At 41.0% G+C, this 21196-nt stretch overlaps 1 protein-coding gene and 1 non-coding gene across 3 annotated transcripts in view; both read right to left on the bottom strand.

Annotated features, from left to right (window-relative positions):
• Positions 1 to 8316: 8316 nt before the first annotated feature.
• stard13a (StAR related lipid transfer domain containing 13a) overlaps positions 8317 to 21196 on the bottom strand; it is a 52575-nt gene continuing 39695 nt past the window's right edge. For both annotated transcript variants that reach the window (XM_087847347.1, XM_006800126.3), the window contains 13 exons: positions 19653 to 19724; positions 18639 to 18720; positions 17293 to 17356; positions 15702 to 17011; positions 14095 to 14265; positions 13350 to 13509; positions 13024 to 13222; positions 12466 to 12679; positions 11437 to 11551; positions 10657 to 10908; positions 9632 to 9849; positions 9013 to 9189; positions 8317 to 8930 (listed from right to left, as the gene is read on the bottom strand). In XM_087847347.1, coding sequence (XP_087703473.1) covers positions 8813 to 8930; positions 9013 to 9189; positions 9632 to 9849; positions 10657 to 10908; positions 11437 to 11551; positions 12466 to 12679; positions 13024 to 13222; positions 13350 to 13509; positions 14095 to 14265; positions 15702 to 17011; positions 17293 to 17356; positions 18639 to 18720; positions 19653 to 19724 — 3152 coding nt within the window. In that variant the 3' untranslated portion in view covers positions 8317 to 8812. The remainder of the gene's footprint in view (positions 8931 to 9012; positions 9190 to 9631; positions 9850 to 10656; positions 10909 to 11436; positions 11552 to 12465; positions 12680 to 13023; positions 13223 to 13349; positions 13510 to 14094; positions 14266 to 15701; positions 17012 to 17292; positions 17357 to 18638; positions 18721 to 19652; positions 19725 to 21196) is intronic.
• LOC148100895 (U12 minor spliceosomal RNA) lies at positions 14402 to 14555 on the bottom strand. Its single transcript, XR_015719731.1, has one exon. It is a non-coding gene; the product is annotated as a U12 minor spliceosomal RNA (small nuclear RNA).

A 21196-nucleotide genomic window follows, 5' to 3' on the forward strand; every position in this document is an offset into this window, starting at 1 on the left:
AAAACTGCTTTCAATGGTAGGGTATCAGAAGGAGTCGCATAAGACAGAGAACTCCACTTTTGCTTTAGCAGAGTTTTACACCAGATGTTCTTCCTGACACAACCTTAAGGGATTTGTGTCTCCAGCTGAATACGAACCAGAAACCTTCCACTTGCCAAGCAATCGTGGTTACCGCTACACCATATCACTTTTTGAGGGGTCATATTATTTACATTTTATTACATATCATATGTTAGATGATGAAGATATTTATATGCAATACTAAATAAGAGATGCACAGGCAAACGCCCCCTTTTGCAAGTTTAGTGTATTTACAGATAAAGCTGAGACCTCTGCTGCATACTTCTGGACAAACTATAAGAAATTGAGTACATGGAAACTTCAGGAAGCTTATAATGATGCTGAGATGGTTCAGTAGCTGCTGAATTCAGTACACATAAGGCCGGATTAAAAATTTTAATGTATCGATTAATCAGACAGGATCAGTGCTTCTGTAAATTAAGTTCAAGTGAGTATAAGATTTAGTGACACGCATTATCAATCCAGGTTGTGCAGACAGTTCAGCGATCTTTCCGTAGATAAATGATTTTTGTGTTTTTATTTTGTTCTCTTTTCATGTTTTATTTTATGCGCTCTTCCTGTTCTATTCAGATCATTGAGTCTATATTAAAGATTGAGTCAATGTTCAAGATTGAATTACTTAGATGTTACTTTTGTCTGTTCTGCTTCTCTGTCTCTGTCTCTGCTATTAGGAGAATTGAAAAGCAGACTTGCTGATGTGCACAGGAATGACCTCAGACAGTGACATAGTTACAGGTAATAACTTCCTGTTTCCATAGACATAGACAGATATGAGTCACTATCAAGATAGCCTTGCACATTTCAGTGTTAGTACATGTCCATAAATGTGTGTGCCTGTGCGTGTGTGTAAAGGAGACCATGACAGAGGTGGGAAATGGGGGAAAAAACTGATTGCAGAGGTGGCACAACACTGCAAGATTTTCAATTAGATTTCTGTGAATCGGCCAACTATCTTTTTCTCCCACGTGAAGGAAAAATGTTCACAAGCATTACAAACTTTCCTCTTCTGATTTAAAAAAAAAAACTTGTTTTATTCTTCTTCTTTTTTCTTTTTTTTTTTTTTTTAGAAATGCTTGAATAAGCAGTACTACAATGATAATCGTAAAAGATTTCCTTACAAAAGTACAGTCATCTTTACACTGGTCCCCTCATAGTGCAATTACTGTCCATTTGTCATGCCTATTTTCTAAAACTTATTGTGCACATGAAAGAATAGATCAATAGATTCAATCTAGGTGAAGGACATTCCTCCGCAATGCGAGGACCTTGAAACTAACAAAGCAGTTAGTGTGCAGTTATTTTTGATGTTATCAATAACACCTGTGCTTTTCCTGCTATAAAAAGTCAAATTATGTGCAATAAAATAAAGTCTGTAGGCTAAAACACATTCTGATATTAAATGAGATTTTCTGATCAGCTCCTTTACTTGGATACTCTGCAATCTTGAGGATAAATACTTTCAGAATTGAGAAGGTGATTCACAAAAGACACCACAGGGTAGCTTATCATAGGTTAAGCATTTTTTTTTTTTTTTTTAAATCGCTTCTGTATTGGGCTGAAGGAAAAAGCACACATAGAGGAAAAAGCCAGCCTGCTAAAATCTAATAACTGGACTACTGGTCATTGTATTGTTTTAAGGATTACATGCTCCTCTGCGGGTTAAGAAGATAAGACCATCTTTGCTCTTATGATTCCCTTCCATGCGCTGCATGGATGAACTCATACGTGTGCAGTGTGATAATGTTTTAGCTCAAGAAAATTTTAAATACAAAGAACACCCAATGGAGAGTAACAAAATATTCCAATATCATATATTTTTAACTGTCAGCTATGGCATTATTTCTCATTTTCATGATCTGTATGATGACAGGCCAGAGTTTATGAAACCACTCACTTTCTTGTTTGCAAACGGGAAGTAGCTCTTTGGAAAAGTGTCTGGGTTCAAATACCTACTGGGACATGGAGCTCCTCAGCTATTGCTTGAGACAAAAAACTCTTCAATTTTTATAGAAAAGCTTAGGTACACAGATCATCAAAAACATTAAAAATGCATTCAATATTGCATAACTTTTCATCATAGTCTTAACAAGAATTTATCAAAGGATTAAATTCAATTAAATTAATTTTTTTAATCTCCTGCCAATTTACAGCCAATAGTTGTTTCAAGACCCTTTATATTATAAGATAAAGATCCGACAATATCAGAAAAATACAACAATCAAGCAACCTTCTATGAGCAAGCACTTGGTGACAGTGGAAAGGAAAACCTCCCTTCTGACAGGAAGAAACAGGAAATGAGGATGAAAGGCAAACTATGGGAGAGAGAGAGCTATAGTTTTATAGTTGCAAATTAGTAAATACAGTCATAGGTGGAAACACGCGAGGAGTGGAATAAGATGAGTGAAGAAGAAAGAGTCAGTGCATCATTGGAAGCCTTCCCAGCAGTTTGATCCTACAGTGTTGTAACCAAGGGTTCGGAGTCATCACACCCAGCCTTAACTATAAGCTTTGTCAGAAAGGAAAGTTTTGAGTCTAATCTTAAAAGTAAATCCAAGCAGGGAGCTGGCTCCACGGAAGAGGGACGTGAAAATGAAGGCTCTGCATTGCTCAAATCCTCAGAACTTTAAAAAAAAAATTCTCCAGATCTCAAGATTTCCATAAAAATCACGCTGAATTAATGGTGAAGCAGAACACCAGGATTTACTGTGGGATAATTAACTCTTAACCTAAAAGAATACTGAGTTTTTACTCCACGCTGGTGTGAGCTTTAGAGGCAGTGGGATATTGGGAATTGTACTTAAGAGCTTAACTTGTTGAACAGTGGGTTCACTTTTCTTAGTGACTGTACTGGAAATTAGGCAGATGGAAAGATTTAAGAAAGCCGGATGTACTCCAGAAACGAAAATCAGAGTTTCCAAAAGTTGATTCTGTTCATCTGGACGTAGCGTTTTCAGTGGGAGAAACGCTTCGTCCAGATGAACAGAATCAATTTTTGGAGATTTGCTTACCTGGATGATTGAGAATGCATCAGAGTTTCAATTATTTTGTGCAAATGGAGACAAAATTCTTACTGATCAGTGTTAAGTGTGAGAGTTAGTTGTGTTCACAGGTTGTGCTGCACCAACAACTTTTTACTGGCAGATTAGTGAAGGTTCAGCCTACAATTACCAATGCAATATAAAAACACTTTAAAGACATGCAGGCACGCCTCTGCATATAGCAAAAACTAGGCCTGGATTGCAGCTGCAAGTGTAGCAAAACCTGACTGTGCTGTACACTTGGCACCGGTTTGTGTCTCTCATGTAATCAAACAAGAGGTTGTTAACACACAAACCGCTGCTCTGATAACATTTCCCACAGACTCCTGCCATGCAGTAACACACATTTAACTACATTCTGCAGAAGATGTGACTCATTTTCTAAATTCAAAGATGTTCGTTGTAAATGTCAGTGTTTTAAAGTTTAACTATAAGTGTTTATCATTGATAATAGTGTATATATAGATGCTGCTTTTGAATGTAAACAGAGTTAATCATCTGTGGATTGTCATATAACAGAGCAGTCATGCAAAGCAGTCTGCCAAAACTTTGCTTTTGGCTGTGCATAAATTTATGTGCAGATGCAGAAGAAAGTCAAACTTGTTTTGCCTTGCCTTTTTTTGCTTTTGTGTGTATGAGAATATTCACTGAGGATTCTGGACACTTTCACATAAACCATAATCCCTCAAACAACCTTTACTTTATTCACAAGTAATGGCTGCCCCTGAGACAGATGCACAGTGGGACTAAATCTTGGAGAGGGTTTGACTTTTACAGTGTAACACCCATTAGACTTATTTTAATAACATACTAAGTTGCCAGAAACAGATGTTATTAATGACTGGATTTCTATTAGCTGTTCCTGTACCTGATTCCTGAAATTGCGCTTGCTTGGATGACTCGTACGGTTCTCTGGCATGCGTAAATGGAGTGAAGCCATCATTTGAGCCATTAGTTGCACTTTCACTCCTAAAACCACTCGAAATGTTAGCCATTACTTCAATGAAATGGAGCTCTATCAGGTGCCATTACAATTCAGCCAGATCATTCTGAATGTGGCCGGCCTGGTCATTCACTCAGATTTCACTCAGGCAACTTGGATAAAAGTGTACTGCATAGCATTGGCTAAAATGTATATGGTTATCTACTCTGCTTTGCTTTTCTGTGTAAGTCGCAAAAACACTGATACTTCATTTGTACATTAGATGTATAGGTAAGAAACACGAACAGTTAATTTGGAAATGCAGAAAAAACACTTTCTCCTATGGCACAATGCCTTCATTGTATGTATTACTTACAGCACACTTTATTTCATTCACTTGTTTAAATGAAGCTTTAGTTGTATGGAACAATTTGAACATGTAATTGAGGATACTACACAGAACTGCCAACATGGTCTCATTAATGATTCATTTGTTGGATAATTTATTCATTAATGACCTTATCGTGGATGTCTGGAAAGAGACATTAGATTAGCCGGTCTCAGAGGACATGCATATGTTTTCATTGTCTGTCTGTCTTGCAGTTTTTATAATGTGAACATGGTGCAGATAAGCAGCAACAAAGTTCTAAAAGTTCATCCCTGCAAACTGAGTTCTTCAGTGTGAAAAATGTTTTATGACACCATTTCAGAGATTTGATTCAGTTCAATTCAGGTTTATTTATATAGCACCAAATCACAATAGCAGTTGCCTCAAGGCTCAAGGACCCTTATAATGGAAGGTATAGATCCTCCCGGATTCTGGAGGACATCCCAACAATCAGATGGCCCCATATGAGCCAGCACTTTGCAACAGTGGGAAGCACTGAGGTGATGTGGTACTATGAGGTCTTTAAAATAAAATTGGGCCTGATTATTCAAGACCTTGTATGTCAGGGGAAGAGGTTGAACCTCCTAGGACCTGGGGTCTACATATGTGGACATCACATTTTGGGTTATTCAGATCAAAATACTCAATTTTGCTCTACAAGGACCTGATATCCACTTACGAGGACATTATACTGATACTGTTTTATCAAAATTTTAAATGAATATCCTCATATGTGGCTCTCATCATTCTTAGAAACAAAAATCAGGTAAAAAAAAAAATCTTGTAATCCTTTGTTTGAAATTAAAAATGCATGCCGTGGAAGAGTTCAGGTCTTAGGAGGTTAAATTTGATTATGGATATAACAGGGAGCCCCTAATATGGAATAATCTCCTGTCAGTACTCTCTCTGCAGCATTTTGTATCAACTGAGAACTTTTCTGGAAACTTTTAGAAGAACATGATAATAATGAGTTAAAATAATCCAACCTAGAAATAAAAAATGCATAAACAATTAGTTTTTCAGCATCCATCTGAGATAGGATGCTTCTTTATAGATATTGTAAGAAAGCAGTCCTGCATATGTATTAAATATGCTTATATTGTATCATATCCTGGTCAAAAATGACTCCAAGATTCCTCACAGTGCTGCTGGAGTCCAAGTAATTGCCATCAGAGAACATATCTGGTTTCTAAGATTTTTAGGCCCAAATATAGTGACCTCGATTTTATCTCATCTTTTGAAAATTATGGTACATCCAACAACTCTGGAACTCTATTATATATCGTCAAGTTTTCAAAAAAATCCTCAGAAGGATTCTGAGAAGAGAGTACAATAAAGTACATAAGGACTTGAAAGCATTTAGACATCACAAAACAAATGCTGTTAAACTGAATGCTGTGCATACTGGAACATGTTAGATAACTAAACTATATCAAGTCAATAAATAATGAACTGAATTTTAAATAACTGAACAAAGACTTTTTAAGCACGAGCCTTTATTGATTTAGACTGATTGTTACTGTCTCATACAGACACACATGACTAACAAAGTAGAAATGCAGAATGTGGAAAGATGACATGGGCAATTGCATTAAAAAGTAATTTGACATAATAAAATAAGCCTGCAGCTCAAAGTGCTTGTACTCCTGCTCGTCTTCTTCGGCCTCGCGATCTCCTCATGTTTAAAACCTCTGGAAATGAACACAAAGTAAATTTAAACATGACAAAACGGTGCCCTACATACCAGATTATTTAGAGTGATGGTGCAGCAGCTGGACTTCCTGTTCCCTCCAGAAGAGGTCCCCTCCTCTCAAATCATTTTGCAGGGTCATCCTGTGTGAGAAAAATATTGATGCTGTTTTAAATCCCTCTGTATTTTTCTGCACATATTGAAGGCCATCATGTCACATCAGTTTTCTGTTACACAGACCATGACTTCATTTATTGCGTAGACCTCTGCGGCTCCAAGAAAAAAAAAAAAAAGAAACATGTCTGGTTCCAAGCGGATTCATGGGAAAATTATTGATTCAGTAACATTTTTTTTTTCATAGTGTAATTTGCAACATGGTGTTTCTCATTTGTCGGCGCCCATGGAGTAGTGTAGCTGAAGCACACCCACAGCGCAGAGGATCATTGACATGCAGGGGATGTTGCTGCATGCCCTACTTTCCTGATAAAACCACTGACATGTTAAATGAGGTAGAAGTTAAAGTAGTGTTTCTGTGTTGTCACAAGGATAACAGACAGGGGAGCTGAGGGGAGCAGCAGTCTGTGTTCAAACACCTTCGCTGCCCTCTGCGAGAGTCCCCATCTAACATGGCTAAGTAGGTAAATGTGATGGAGTATTGATCTGAGCATCGGAGTTTTAGTTCCCATCCATTAGTTGAAAGGACTCAAGGAGAGAAGAGTGAAAAAGTCCTCAGGGATGCCCCCCCTGATGCTGTGATGACTCTTCATTAACTCAGTTATCTAAAAATACTTTCCATGGCATACTTTCCAGATTCATTCAGACTCCTCAGGGGCAACAGCACCCCTCAGTGGACATGAGGATATATAACACCTGATATTCTTGAATTTACTGATTAATTTACACAAATCAGAGACAGAAAAACTGAAGACGACATTTAATTTTTGTTGACATTTGATATTTTTATTCTCATGTTCAGTAACCACGGTTCTGTTTTCTGTCACTTTATCAGAAATAGTCAAGCATAAATCAACCAGGCCTACCCAGCTAGGTTTGGAGCCTCATCACACACGGCTGAGGGTTCACGTCAAAGACTCTCACTCATTGTCTGTCTTATTATCGCTCACATACACACATCTAGACACACACGTGTCACACTGTTCCCCAGCGAAAGGCATCCGCGCGGGATTATGCCAGCACTGTAAAAATATTATAGCCTATCATAGTAACACCGTAGCAGCGCCGCCTACAGCTGAAACAACAAGAGCCACAAAGCTTTAGTCTGCTATTGCTTTAGTAGGATAATATATGGAAGGTTCACATTTCAGCATATATCAATATGATAGGAAGACCCTGAAAAACTATGGTGTTTGATCTGCTGGCACAGAAAGCATTGCAGATATTTACAGTACAGCCTGTACATATATTCAGAATGCAGATACACAGGCATCACCGTGCACACTCGCAAACATTTCAAACATGCTTCCCAGAAGCAGAGCAATGGTCACATGTCTTAGACATTGTATAATATGAGAGCAAAAAAAACCAACAAAACAAAACAAGCAACAGTGACACAATATACAGAAAGGTAATGACAACAATAACTTTAAAATGGCATTTCATTTAGATAACACTGTAAATAGTGACAATAGAGAACAAAATAAACAGTAATCTCCACAAAATGTATGCTGAGCACGTTCACGGACCCGATGAGTGTTTTCCCTTTATGTGATTCAGATCCTTGTGAAAGTCATTTCACCTGAAACTAGTGCAGCTTTCACAACACAGTGCTGACACGTAACTATGTGCTGGTCCTGGTATTTTTACAGCACAGATGTTTTCTTTGCATTTTTACAGTATGTGTGGTTTTTCATTTAATAACTACATGTGTATTAATTAATAAAGGAGCAAACCTGCATGTCATGGAGGTTTGCACGAGTGTATTGTTAGTTTAGATTTGAAGATCATCACATACTATCAATGCTGTGTGATGGGTTTTTTTAATATAAATACTCTACAATGGAATCAGAACAGAAGTAACATTATCTATTTTCTATTAATAGAAAACATTGTGAAATGTTTTGATCAAATTTGTCATGTATATTCGTCAGGCAGGTAATGTAAAATTAGTTAAGATAATTAATATCTGTTGTATTTATATTCATATAATTTATATTATATGTTATAATATAACTTCGGTACTCTGTTACAGTAACCATGAAAGTGATCAGGTGAAGGTTTGCATATTAAACACTAACCCAACCACTGCAGCAGCATCGTCATGATCATACCTGCTGGTGCTGGCTTCCTTACCTCGTCACTGGAAGATTTGGAAGATTAAATCAGAGAAATATAATAATATAATAATGTAGTTCCAATAATCTACATGGATACATGAGACCTGGTGTCAAATCACTAAATTACTTTGCTGGAAACAAACACTGAATCTGTGTTTTTTAAAGGCTTGGAAAATAATGATTTATGATAAAAATAAGTAGTGATATGTTGTTTAAAGACACCTGATAAAATGACACAAATACTCTTTCCTTCAGTGTGTGGTACAGTAAAGCTTCCTATGCCTCAGCACCATGAAAAGGCTGAAGTCCACTGCCTGGGTGATTATCCTCCTGGGTCACTGGTTCTCAGGCTCAGCTGCTTTGGCAGTGTGACCCAAGACAAAGCTTAATTTCTGGGGTTCAGAGCTTGGCCTCTGGGCTTGTTTGGTCAAAGGGGAGAAAAGAAGAGCGGATCCTCTGGGCTTCGTTAACACATAGGTGACCAAATGCCTTGTTGTACCATTCTGGAGATCTTCCCCTGTAACAAGAAACACACTCATTAACGACTGCAGACGCGGTTGAAACATAAGACTTTAAAAACCCTGGAGGTGCATCCACACCTGAGGTCCACTCTGGAGATATGGGTGAGTCTGGTCCTCCCCGTCCCACAGGGCTCTAAGAGGTACTGTGACTCCAGCACAACCCCCCTCACTGATCCTATCGGTGGGCTGTCTTCATGATCGACAGACACACTAACAAGCGCAGAGGAGCCTTTACAGAGGTCTGTACGCCATGATCTAAAGGACACAAGCAAGGAGTCAATTTGAGGTATTCTTTCTTATTAGGGCTTCAACTATCAATGGTTTATTTTTAGGAACAATTTCATATACTTTCTTGATCAATTGTCGGGCGATTACATTTTTGAAACAGGCAATCAAAACGTCCATATTATTAAATAATAAATGTCTCGTCTTGCCAAGAATAAAAGCTGCAAACTGTCACATAAGAAAAACCTGCCCCATTACATTTGTAGGAGTTGGAGAACAGATCAATTTTCTTTTCAACAACTAATCAGCCACTTGTCACAGCTCTACTTTTTACCCAGTGTGGTATTTTAAAAAGGCTCCTGTATGTAAAGCCCTGTTTAAACAGACATACTGTTGCTATTTCTGCTTAATCTTTTCATTCAACACGTCAGTCTTTATGTGAGTGAAAAGACTGAAATTTAGTTTCCCTGACCTTAGTACCACATATTCACAGGTGGGTTGAGGTGGCATGTTGCAGCAGGAGTACAGGTACACGTCCGTCTGTTTGTCCAGCGTCTCCAGAATCTTCTCCTGCTGTAATTCAGTCTCCCACAGCGGGCGTTCTCTTAGCAGCCGATGCAGCACCTCAGCGGGAGCTGCCGACACCTCGACACACACTCTCCACCTCCTTAGAGGGTTACCGTCTCCTACCTTAGAGAGAAACACATTGGAAGAGTGAAATATTATGTAAAGGTGTATCTCAAGGGCAATACTAGAAACGTTATAGATTTGATTTTCCTAGACCAGACTAAGTGGTTAGATGTAGATGTAATCAGTATATGTTTCTGATAATCTGCTTGTGCAGACATGAATAAGAACAATATTTTTCTGATTTCCACTTCAAGCCTCACAGAGGTCACAGAGGTCAAGAGACTAGTCAAAAACCCTGGGGCAACGTTCTGTTGCTAAAGAAAAATATGCATTTTCTAATTAGTTGGCAAGTGGCTGCTGGCTGTAGCTAGGTTAAAATCACATGCAAATATAGAGATGGTCAAAAAAAACAAAAAACCTTTTGTTACTAGCAAACTACAGTGATCAGTATTTGTATGGAAGATGCTGACTCTGCAAACAGTTTACCATCTCTTCAAGTTGTAGTAAAACTTGAAAAAGTGCATCTTAAACTGGAAATGGCCTTCAAAGTAAAACCAGTGCCTTTCTGATACAACCAACACATTCCAAAAAATTCAGCTTTCCAACATTTGTCGTTTGCATCATCATCGAGCAAGTAGTTTGCAAGTGTTTGCAGAAATTTCACTGTTGCAATTGCCAGGATCCTCTCAGTCACAACCACTAGCCAACTGGTTGTGCAACATACACTTTCCCCCAGCAATCGAGTGTTACTGGGCGTTACTGACAGCTTCTATGCCTGTATGACTGTGGCCCTTGCTCTGCATCCAGTTTCTTCCAAACCCTCCCAATATCCATCCATTATTCTAGAGATTCAGTAGCCACACATACCTTTTTAAATGACAGTTCTGTATGGTCAGTAGTTGAGCGAGACACCCAGCATTTGCTCTTATCTTTGGCCTCTTTCAGCAGGTTCTGGATCAGCCTTTCTAGGTGTGCATGATAGGATCCTTCCTCATCTTCTTCTTCCTCGTCTACATCCACTTCCTCCTCGTGAGCTTTGCAAAGCTCGTCCAGCGGGGGCACCATCAGCTCAGCTTCCATGTAGGAGTTGTGGGACTGGGTCACCATTTCCTCTGGGATCTGTGGAACAGCCAGAGAAAGTGAATCAGATCACACAGCACCACTTCAGCTAAATACAAACACTTTTACAGAGGAAAATGAACTGTAGTTATAAGTTTAATAGTGTATTACAGCAGCTCCTGTCAGTTTGGTAAAAACGTTTTAATATCCATTATCTTCTAAACATAACCTCACTGGTCATTTCCCTGTGTTGGAGGAATTCTGCAGTCCTCTGTGGGTTAAGAAGAGCTAATCATTCAGTCCTGTATGAAAACCCCCCAAACCGCATGCATAGTAATCAAATCTGTTTGTCTTTCTCCCTGAAAGCAGCAGTATACTGTACACGCTGACAGCCTCAAAGTAATGATGAGCTACAGTTTTAGAAATGAGCTGATTAAATGCAATTATAACGTGGCCTTGACTACTAACCACGCAGCAGGGCAAACATCAGTCAGCTTCATGTTTGTTTGTCAGTGTCTTACATAAAGATAAGAGTCATGTATTATTTCTTTGTGAACAGAAACAAATAGTGGCGTATTTGATCCTGACCTGAAACAGACGTTGGCACTCGGTGATCATGTGTGCCAGGCCCTGAGTGGCAGCCAGGTTCTCGCTGAGGTCTTTCTGATCGGGTTGGCCTGTAGTGTACTTCCTCTGAATTGACCTTGAGGAACACAAATTATTATTGAATATACAGAACTGTACAACAGGTGATATATACGGAGTAATTAATGGACAGAATTATGTGCAGATCCCTAACATACAAATGATCTTCATGCAAATTATAGCAAACATTACAACAAGGAAGGAGAATCAGAGTGGTAGCACTACAAACAGTCTTTATAGGGGTGGTTACACCATTTGATTAGCAGAACCTTGCTGCTACTTACCCCATTATTTTCTATGGAGGAAGAAATAAATGTGTACTTCTCTTTTCACAGTGTGTCTGCACTTTTGCTTCGATTTTAATAAATAAATAATGACACATCTGAGGTTTTAAACATCCAATTTTAACATCTGGTAAGGACAAAGTACTATTGAATTTTATCCTCAAACATAAAACATGTATCTTCTTTTTTACCATGATTGTTGATTTTCTAAATGTACTGACACATAATTACAATCTTTGTTTACACTGACATTTTTACACGGCTCAGAATAATCTATAACTGTGAACAAAACTGAGAACCAACTAAATCCTTCTTTAGTTAACTGATGACTGTAATAGTCAAATGTTTAGTAGTATTTAGATTCGCTCAATTAACAAAGCATAAACTCAGTTGCCAATATCAGTAAAAATCAGTTTTCCAGTATCCAAAAGTTGTTAAAAAGATAAATTTGAGAGATATTTTTATATGCAAAAAAATATTTGTAAAGACTAGTGTTGTGTGGCATCAGATTTTAGCAAAAGCAGTATCTTGTGGAATTTATGGAGAACTAAAACAATTAAAACAGTGTAATTAAATATAATCAAATGTTTAAGGCAAATACGAGTTTTGAGTCTTATTAATTTCACTTTCATCAGCTTCTATGTTTTTTTATGCAAGAATCAGCGTGTTCATCATCCCATACGTGCACCTTGGTGATAAGGCTTCGCTCTTCAGTATGCTGAGGTGGAAGAGCGACGGCCCCAGACAAACAGCCAGGTTCATGGGTGTCATCTGGTTCTCCTCCACCATTGATGTAACATCACGCAGGAAGTAGAGCAGCGTCTGCAGAACCTCCCTGTTTTCGTCTGGCATTAACAAGATGGCCGCTCGGACGGCCTGCAGTCTCTGCTCCTTTGGGACATCTGAAGAAAAATATGGACGTGAGGAGGAGTGAGGGGTCAAAAAAACAATGTGGTTAAGGTTTTAAACAATAGAAATTCTTCATTATATAGCAAATGCTGTTTTCAATATTTGACTGAAACGTTTGCCACATTTTATAATTTTGGATACAATTAACAATGTTGTTTTATAGAATATCGTTGATTAAAGATTGAAGCTGGTTCAGAAATTAAAATGTGATGATCTGATCAGAAGAACAAACAGATCACATATACTGTGTTTGCCTGTTTACTAAGGCCAACTAAACCGTTAAAGCTATTTACAGTCACATGCAAATGACTGCAGGTGTGCCTCTGAGGTGGCTTACACTGGTAAATATGCAGGAAGGTTTCTCCTAGCTTGCTTGTGAGGAGAGGTTCAGGCAGGTCTCTGAAGAACTGTTTGACCATGTCGGCAACATCGTAAGCTGATTGGTCTTCATAGTTCACGCAGTCAGGAGACAACTCGCACTGCTGCCTCAACGCCTGAATACGAGACTTCACGCCGGACTTCCTGAACAATCCAACCTAAGAGAAGAAGACCAGAAGGGAAGGGAAAGTCACGGGAAAGAGACAGGCAGGGCATTAACTGTTTATCGGCTTATTCGCGCCTTCAGTAGCGCTTTGAGAAGGACAAAGTTTTATTGTTTCTAACCTGGTCCAGACAATGTGTTCTGAGGTGGCTGAGGGCTTGCTGTAAACACAGGGGGAGTGGAAAACCACAGCGCTGGACATGGACAATGAGGGGAACCCCGAACACACTCTTCTCTTTGTAGTCTGGCACCTTCATGCGCTTCATAAACTTTGGCACAGACCTGAAAGCAATAGAGAGAATTAGGTGTGTGGCAGAAAAAGTGGCACATACTTTGATTATCTTCTCTTTATTTAAATGCCGGTTGACAGGAGTAAACAAAGGTCACCGTAAACAAGTCAAAGCTTGCGTTTGGAGAGCATAATCAACTGATGAAGGTGTGTGGGGGTGACAACCTAAAGCCAGTTTGTTCAAACATTGTGGCATGCATGAGCCCAACTGCATGCATGTTTTGAAACCAAATGAAGTTGATGCTTTGCTATATGGTCCTGCTGTTTCAGTTCTTCTGCAGAGTTAATGGAAGCAGTAAAAATAAGCACTGCAAAAAGTGTCACACGTATAGAACATACTGTACCTTGCTAACCTGGACCACATAAGGAAAAACCAAAAAGATTGTTTATATTTTTGATATTTGAGGAAAAAAAGACGGGGAGATGAAGAAAGAGGTTTGATAAAGAAATGTATAAAATAGTTTGAGATACTTTGCGTGTATGTTTGACAGGTTGTGAATTTCTAGTTTTATAATAAATGAATGACTAAAAGACAAACATAGACTTGAATTTGTGCAGTGATTGTAATGCACGCCCACCACGTCCAGCCGTGTTTGTTGGACATCGAGTATTTCTCCATGATGGCGGTGAGGCGGAGCAGGGAAAACTTTTGCAGCAGGCTGAGCTGGCCTGCTGATTGGCTGCTGATCTGCAGAGAAGATGCCGGCTGGTTGAGATGATCTGAAGTTCTGAAACTGGGCCATCGTAGACTGGGATGGGAAGAAAATACCAGCAAACAATCAGACACTGTGATTCAGTCACTGTAATAATAATAATAATAGATTGGATTTATATAGTGCTTTTCAAGGCACCCAAAGCGCTTTATTTTGATAGTGTTTGGGACTCGGGGAAGGTCCTTGTCCCACGAGGAATCTCACAAAGTAGGCGAGTCACCTCAGCAGGCAGACCTGTGCCCTTTCAAAAATTAATCTCGTTAATTGTACGAGGACACGGGCGTCACCCCACGTCGTTATTTTCCTTACTCATCAGTTTAAGGCAAAGCACTTTACAATGCCACTATTGATTCACTCTCGCATTCACACACTGGTGGAGGCAAGCTACGGTTGTAGTCACAGCTGCCCTGGGGCAGACTGACAGAAGCGAGGCTGCCATATCGCGCCATCGGCCCCTCTGGCCAATACCAGTAGGCGGTAGGGTAAAGTGTCTTGCCCAAGGACACAACGAACAGGACAGAGAGCCCGGGGATCGAACCAGCGACCTTCCGGTTACAGATACGCTTCTGGAACTAGCGTTTAGGGAAGAATATAATTGTACCGGTTTAAAACAAAACTTCAGGTTAGACAGATTTGATTTGCTGAGGGCAGCCAGTAGAAACATAACCCAACCTGTTCAATGTTGAAGAGGAGGTCCTTGATTAAAAATCAACCATTCAACCATCAGGGACTCTTATGATTCTCCAGCAGATAGTAGGAGAAGCATATATTACTTTTCTTATTACTGTTATAATAGTACAGTTCTTACCACCTTAGTAAGAACTGTTCAAAGGTGGAGGACAAAGTGCTGATGTGGAGTGAGAAGACTTCAGCTTTGAAAGGCACCCACTTGATTCATCAAGCACAGGCTGCTGGAGCCCGATTTTAACTTCAGAGGAACCATGCAATATATTTGGACTCCCAACATTTATAGTACATGTCCAGAGAGGCATATATGGACAACACAAAGGGCATCGCACCAATTTTCTAGTACTGGATACTTGACAGAGGTGTTGCTAGGCAGCAGTTAAGCCCGATGTTTATCTATTAGCTATTTACTCTTACGCAGGCAAGAGAAAATGAAACATACAAGCAGTAACTGACCCTTTTTTATGGTTTATGATTTAGAATCTATACCACCAATGAAAGTGAACAATGAGCTGTAAATATAAACACAATTTAACCCAGGATCACCACCCTTTATACTGTGCACTGCTTCATTAACACTTTGGTTGTGCTCTTTTGTTTTTCCCCCAAATAAACTGTTGCTTATATACATCATGAGTACTTTGGCGTGCTTCAAGATCTCAGCCATGATTGTAGTGATTACACTGTTAATATAATCAATAGAATTTAGGGCCAAAACTATAAAAACACAACTCAAGTAGTAATAAAATCATAATTATCCTTTAAAAAGCTGAAGGGCTGCTCACCGTGGTCTTGTGAGGGAGGCCCCAACTCCAGAGTCTCTCCTCTCCCGGCTGGTCCCTGTTGAATCTGTGTCATTTAAGGAGACCCCGTCTCTCTCACCTTCGCTGGGAGTGGTCCGGCCCTCCCCTTCCTCCTCCCCCGTCTCCCCTTCGGGCAGCACGCTACGGCTCCAGTGGTTCACAATTTGCTGCAGACCACTGACATGCTGGATAATGTCATCCAGGTGAGGGAACAGATTGTCCTCTTTCTCCAAGTCCAGCAGGTCTCCTGTGCTGGCATACAAATGGGAGCCTGGCACGTTGTCATAAACACTCACTCTGCTGCCCCGTGGAGCTCCAGGACAGGGTTTATACAAAGGTTTACCAGACCAGGGTTCACCCAGGCCATTGTCACGGGGAGACGTTTGGGCATGCATGTGAGGGTCATTGTTTCTGTCACCAGGGGAAGGCGCCAGGCTTTCTATGGAGAGGGCTTTTGGAAAGGTGCCTGGTTTATGGTCTTTGGGGATGTGAATGAGGAGGTTTTCATATGAGTGAAACTGGTTTCTGCCAAACTGGCTCTGACCTTCGGTCCTTTTACCCTGAGAAGGCAACACCATATCCTCCAGATACATGCTGCTTCTCTTGCTGGCAGTGCGGGGCTTTATGCACACAGGCTCCTTCACAGGGAGCTCCACAGTCTTGTTGCTGGGGCTCACACTCACTGTGACCTGGTCTTTACAATCCTTGCTAAGAGAGTCAGGGGAAATGTCACCATCAGTTTGGTGGTTGTGTTTAGGGCTCTGCTCTAATTGGCTGATAGGCGTACACTGGAGCATCTGCAGCGCCTGAGGTTCCTCCCCCTGTAACACCGGCCCGCTGATGACCAGCGGCGGCCTGCGGTTTGAGCCCTTGCGCCTCGTCGATGGCCCCCAAGTACGCATTATTTCCATTCGCCGCAAAAACTCTTTGGCTTTATTCCGCCTCCCTTGCCCGTGGCGGCCGCTTTTGATCGGCAGGGAGTTGTAGTGTGGGAGCTCCCGTGGCGGTTGATAGGAAGCAGAGAGGGAGGCCATCGATATGGAGTCGGGCATGGCAGAGGCGGAGTCCTCGCTGTGTAGCGAGGAGATTTCCGTGATCTCCTGCTCACTCAGGTCTGTCAGCATGCTCTCGCTGCTCACTGTGCTGTGCAGACCCTCCCCCTGACCTGTCGGGCTGCTTTCATTGGTGCTGTCAGACAGGAAGTCTTGTAGGCGAGACCAGCGTCGGCTGCTCCACTCGAACGTCCACCTTTTACTGATAGCCAATGAATCATCTTCATCGGAGTCATCACCCTGTGGAAGGAAAAATGAAGTATGAGCTTCTACTGTCTTAAGTTTAGGATACTAGAAAATAAAAATAGCTTAAATTTATTGAAAGATTCGGGATCCATTGTTGAACAAGCTAACAATTTTACAGTATGAGTCAAAATGCATTTTATCACGGTGACTGGCAGTACACCACACCATAATTTTCAGGCAAGCAAGTACTGTATCTGTGTATAGTAATTGAGGAACAACAATCAAGCTGCAAAAACCTCTGTTCTTGTAATTCATTGGCAAAATGTTTGACTTACTTTCTTCTTGGGTTGACTGACGTCCAGTTTCATGGAGGCGCACTTGTTCAGAGTATTCAGACGCCTGCAACAGACAAGCGCACAGTCAAATGCCGCATCTAAAGCTGCTGCTCTGGATGCGATTTGTCTGTTGTGTGTCTCTATCCATCTGCACTCTGACGCCGCTCCCTTTCAGTCTCTTTTCTCGCTTTTCACTACCACCTTCTCACATCCCTGCTGGGTCTATTAGTCACTTTCAGATATGCTTCTTCACTGCCTGCTTTAAACTTCTTCTCAGACACTATCTTCATTGTAGTCTGTCTACACACATGTTCCACGCTGATTTTCTCCTTCTCTTCTTCTGCTTTTCTCTGCTGGCATCACTCCCCTGAAATTGATTCTCAGTCCCGAACACGGCCAGCTCCTCCCCTTCACTTTTCTCCCTTCACCCTGAGGAAAGCTTCCACTGTCTCCACCTTCATTTAGGATGTGATGAGTGGCTCTTTAGCGGGGTGGTGTCTGTGTCCGTGCCTTTAAGACGGGATTGTTAAAAACACGTTTCAGGGCTCATGACCTCTGTCATTTGAAAGGATTTCAGCCCTCTAACAACACAGTAGGAAATCCTCCTTCGTTCACTGTAAACCTCTCTGTCCTCTCATACAAATGGCCAGACAAGAATTGCTCTGCACAACTTGTGTCATAGCGAAAATGACTATATAATTTAACATTTAAACAAGACATTATGAGCATGTTTTATAGCTCTTGAGACACTTTCAGGGGATCTGATGTGTTTTCTCTCACGGTATAGCTGTCAGGAGTCACTAACGTTATAATTACCACACCCTCCTCTCCCATAGACACTGGGGAGATGGGGGCTAAGCAGGAGAGAGAAAAGAAGCAGATAAGGAGCAGGATAAGCTGTTGCAACCATGTTAAGCTTTAATAAAATGAAAACAGGAGATCTGAAGAAGAAAGTTCAAATACATGTGGAAAGAAACACCACAAAGTTGGGAAGTGTTGGGAAGTACCAGCATCCCCTCACTCCTTCCCCACTACTCTCACCCATTCCTCGCCCCCTGCTTTTCCCCCCGAGGGTCTCTCCTCTTTGAATGGGAGATCAGAGTTCGACAGAGGGGAGGGGAGGTGACCAGATCAAAGCTTCAAAGTATATGGGTGGGAGACGTGGAAGGGGAGTTCATTAAGGAGAGGGGGGTCAGACATCTAATGAGTAGCAGTTAGCATGAGGCCGCAGGACAAGCCAGAGAACTGAGCAGGAAAAGGAAGCTAGAATTTTTCTGGTCTTAAGTGTATACGGGTGGGGGCATAAGTGTAAACACTGATATGCGTCGACGTGTCAGCGTCCTTACCGACAAAGAGGCTCCACCAGATCCCGGTCCAAAAAGTCGTGGTCCCTTTTAACAGACGAAATGTCAAGTGGAAACTGGGAATCTGGATGAAAGAGACAGAGAAAATGAGTTTTTTAGTTAATGACTAACAGATAACATGAGTCTGCATATTCCTCTTTGAGTTAACTGTTAAAGAAGTCTGCTGCCACCACTGTTAACACTCCTCATCTGCATCTCAAGTTTTCTGAATGCACACACACACGCACACGCTTTCAAATCCCAAAATAGCTCAAAGCCCACAGAGCGCCAATGCTAAAATGACTCAAGCTTTTTTTTATTTTGGTGATTCTCAGTGTGTGGTTGCAGACTGCAGGCTTCATGTGTGCCTGGGGAGCAGCCACAGAGTCCAAGAGCCCGGCATCCACAACCCAACATTACTGAAGCTCTCAAGATTTCTCAGAGAAGCTGTGTGTGTGTGTGTGTGTGTGTGTGTGTGTGCTGCTAAAGATGGACTGTTGTGCTTTAAGAGCAACTTCTTAGATTAGGCCATTTCCTGTTTATGCTTGAAACGTATAAAAGATCCAATGATCATCACATGAATAATTGCTATTGGGAAGGGAGGAAGGGGAAAGAAAGAAAGAAAGAAAGGAAGGAAGGAAGAATTCCTTTGATGGGTAGATGACTGTAAGAAAAGTGGTGGGTGAGGAAGGGCACAAGGAGAAAGGTGGGAGAAAGAAGACAGAAGTAGAAGCTATGAGAGTCCCAGCAGTGATAACAAGGCCTTTCCCATGACCCCTCCCTCCAGACAGGAACTGAAGCCTGGAAATAGAACGCAGTGGCCCAGAAGACGAGGATACAAGGATGGAGAGATGGCAAAAAGAGAGAGAGAGAAGCACAGATGGTGGAAAAATAAAACAGAGAAAGAACACAGAACGCAGAGAATAAACAAAAGGAGAGATTTGAAAGAGGAGGTCCTTGTGTGAAACACGTCAGCTGGGTAAAAACTGGATTTTGGCTCCTCTGTGTGCGTGATACCTTCATACAGCTGAGCGTACTGTGGAAATCCCGCTGCTCGAAGCCAGTCACAAGCCTCCTTAGCCTCAATCTCTGAAAAGCAAAGAAAGCAGTAGAGGTATGTTGAGAGCAAACATCAACATATGTATGTTTTCGTATCATGTAGGATCTCTACTGTTCAACTATATTTTTAGTACGATGTACAGCTTCTAGTTTGCATTATATATCACCACAACCAAATTTTATGGAGGAAAGTTCCTAAATGATTTCCCTTCTGAGAATCGCAGCCAAACAAGGTCAACATTTTGAAAGTCTTAATTAATAAATTGAAAAACATGATCAATCAAATTAAAGACAGACTCGCAGTGACTCATTTTCCATGATCCATCTCTGAGCGTGTTACGGAAACAGAGGAGGAACATCTCAGAAAACGAGACTTCCCTCTGGGAATTAAGAGGAATGATGAGACTGGAAAAGCTGGAAATTTGCCAGAGAAGGATGCGCATTATCTTGAGTGGACAAAGGAAGCAGCGTACTTTGTCTAACATTACATCTGTACTACAGAGATAGATACACCAGCCTTCAGAATTGAAAGTATAAATGTATAAAGAATAAAACAGGTCAGCACGGTGCCGCCAACACCTTGAGACATTTTACAGCCATTTGTTTTACTACTTTTTTCCACAAGCCTATGTACTGCACGCACCTCTAAACTGGCAGCCCTGAAATGCACAAGTGTGTGGGTATGTGTGTGTACAGTACGCTCACTTTATGAGCAGACACTTATTAAACCGCTCTGCAGCACCTCTTTGTGCTGACAAAGACATCTTAATAATCTGGTGACAGCAATCATGTGTTTTAAGTGCAATATGACTTAAAATACACACTGAGACAAGCTAGAAAAATACAAAAATCATAAATAATAAGGAAGTGAAAGAATGGGAAGGCATTTACATGTGAAAAAAATGAAAGGTTAAATGATAAGTAAAAAGGTCAAATAAGAGCAACTGCAACTTCATCATTTTACTTTCATGGCTCTTATCTGATCTCTCTGTCAAAGCCACACTCCTTCACTCTCACGTGTCTCATTCACTCTCACAGAGGTGCTGGCACTGCCTGAGAAAGTCACCGCAGAAACACAGAGGACAAAGTTCAGCAGGGAAATAAAAACAAATCTCAGACTTCACCCTCAGAGATGAGAACGGCCAGAGGAAATGATCCCATTACCACAATCCAGCAATTACAACCCTCTTCCAACATTCTCAGCATAACTCCTCTCTCTAAGTCACATATGAAGCAGCGCTCGGGGTAAAAATATTTCCAGTTCTCTGAAAATAGACTGCAGAGACCGAGAGATCCCAGAGAGAAGCATTTCACGGGCGAGAGGCTTTCAGGAGAAACGTGAAAACTTACTGGAAGCTCTCATGGTGTAGGTGATGACATGCTTCTATGCCTTTGTCCTTTGCTCAGACTGACGTTTCCTCTCCATCCCGTGGCACGTCCATTTCGCTGCTATGCAGCTTTCCGTCAAGTGGCATTGATTCTGCGCTTTCTTCCCCGCCGCC

The sequence above is a fragment of the Neolamprologus brichardi genome, chromosome 10 (genome assembly GCF_056152115.1).
Source record: "Neolamprologus brichardi isolate AB-2024 chromosome 10, ASM5615211v1, whole genome shotgun sequence".
NCBI lineage: Eukaryota > Metazoa > Chordata > Actinopteri > Cichliformes > Cichlidae > Neolamprologus > Neolamprologus brichardi.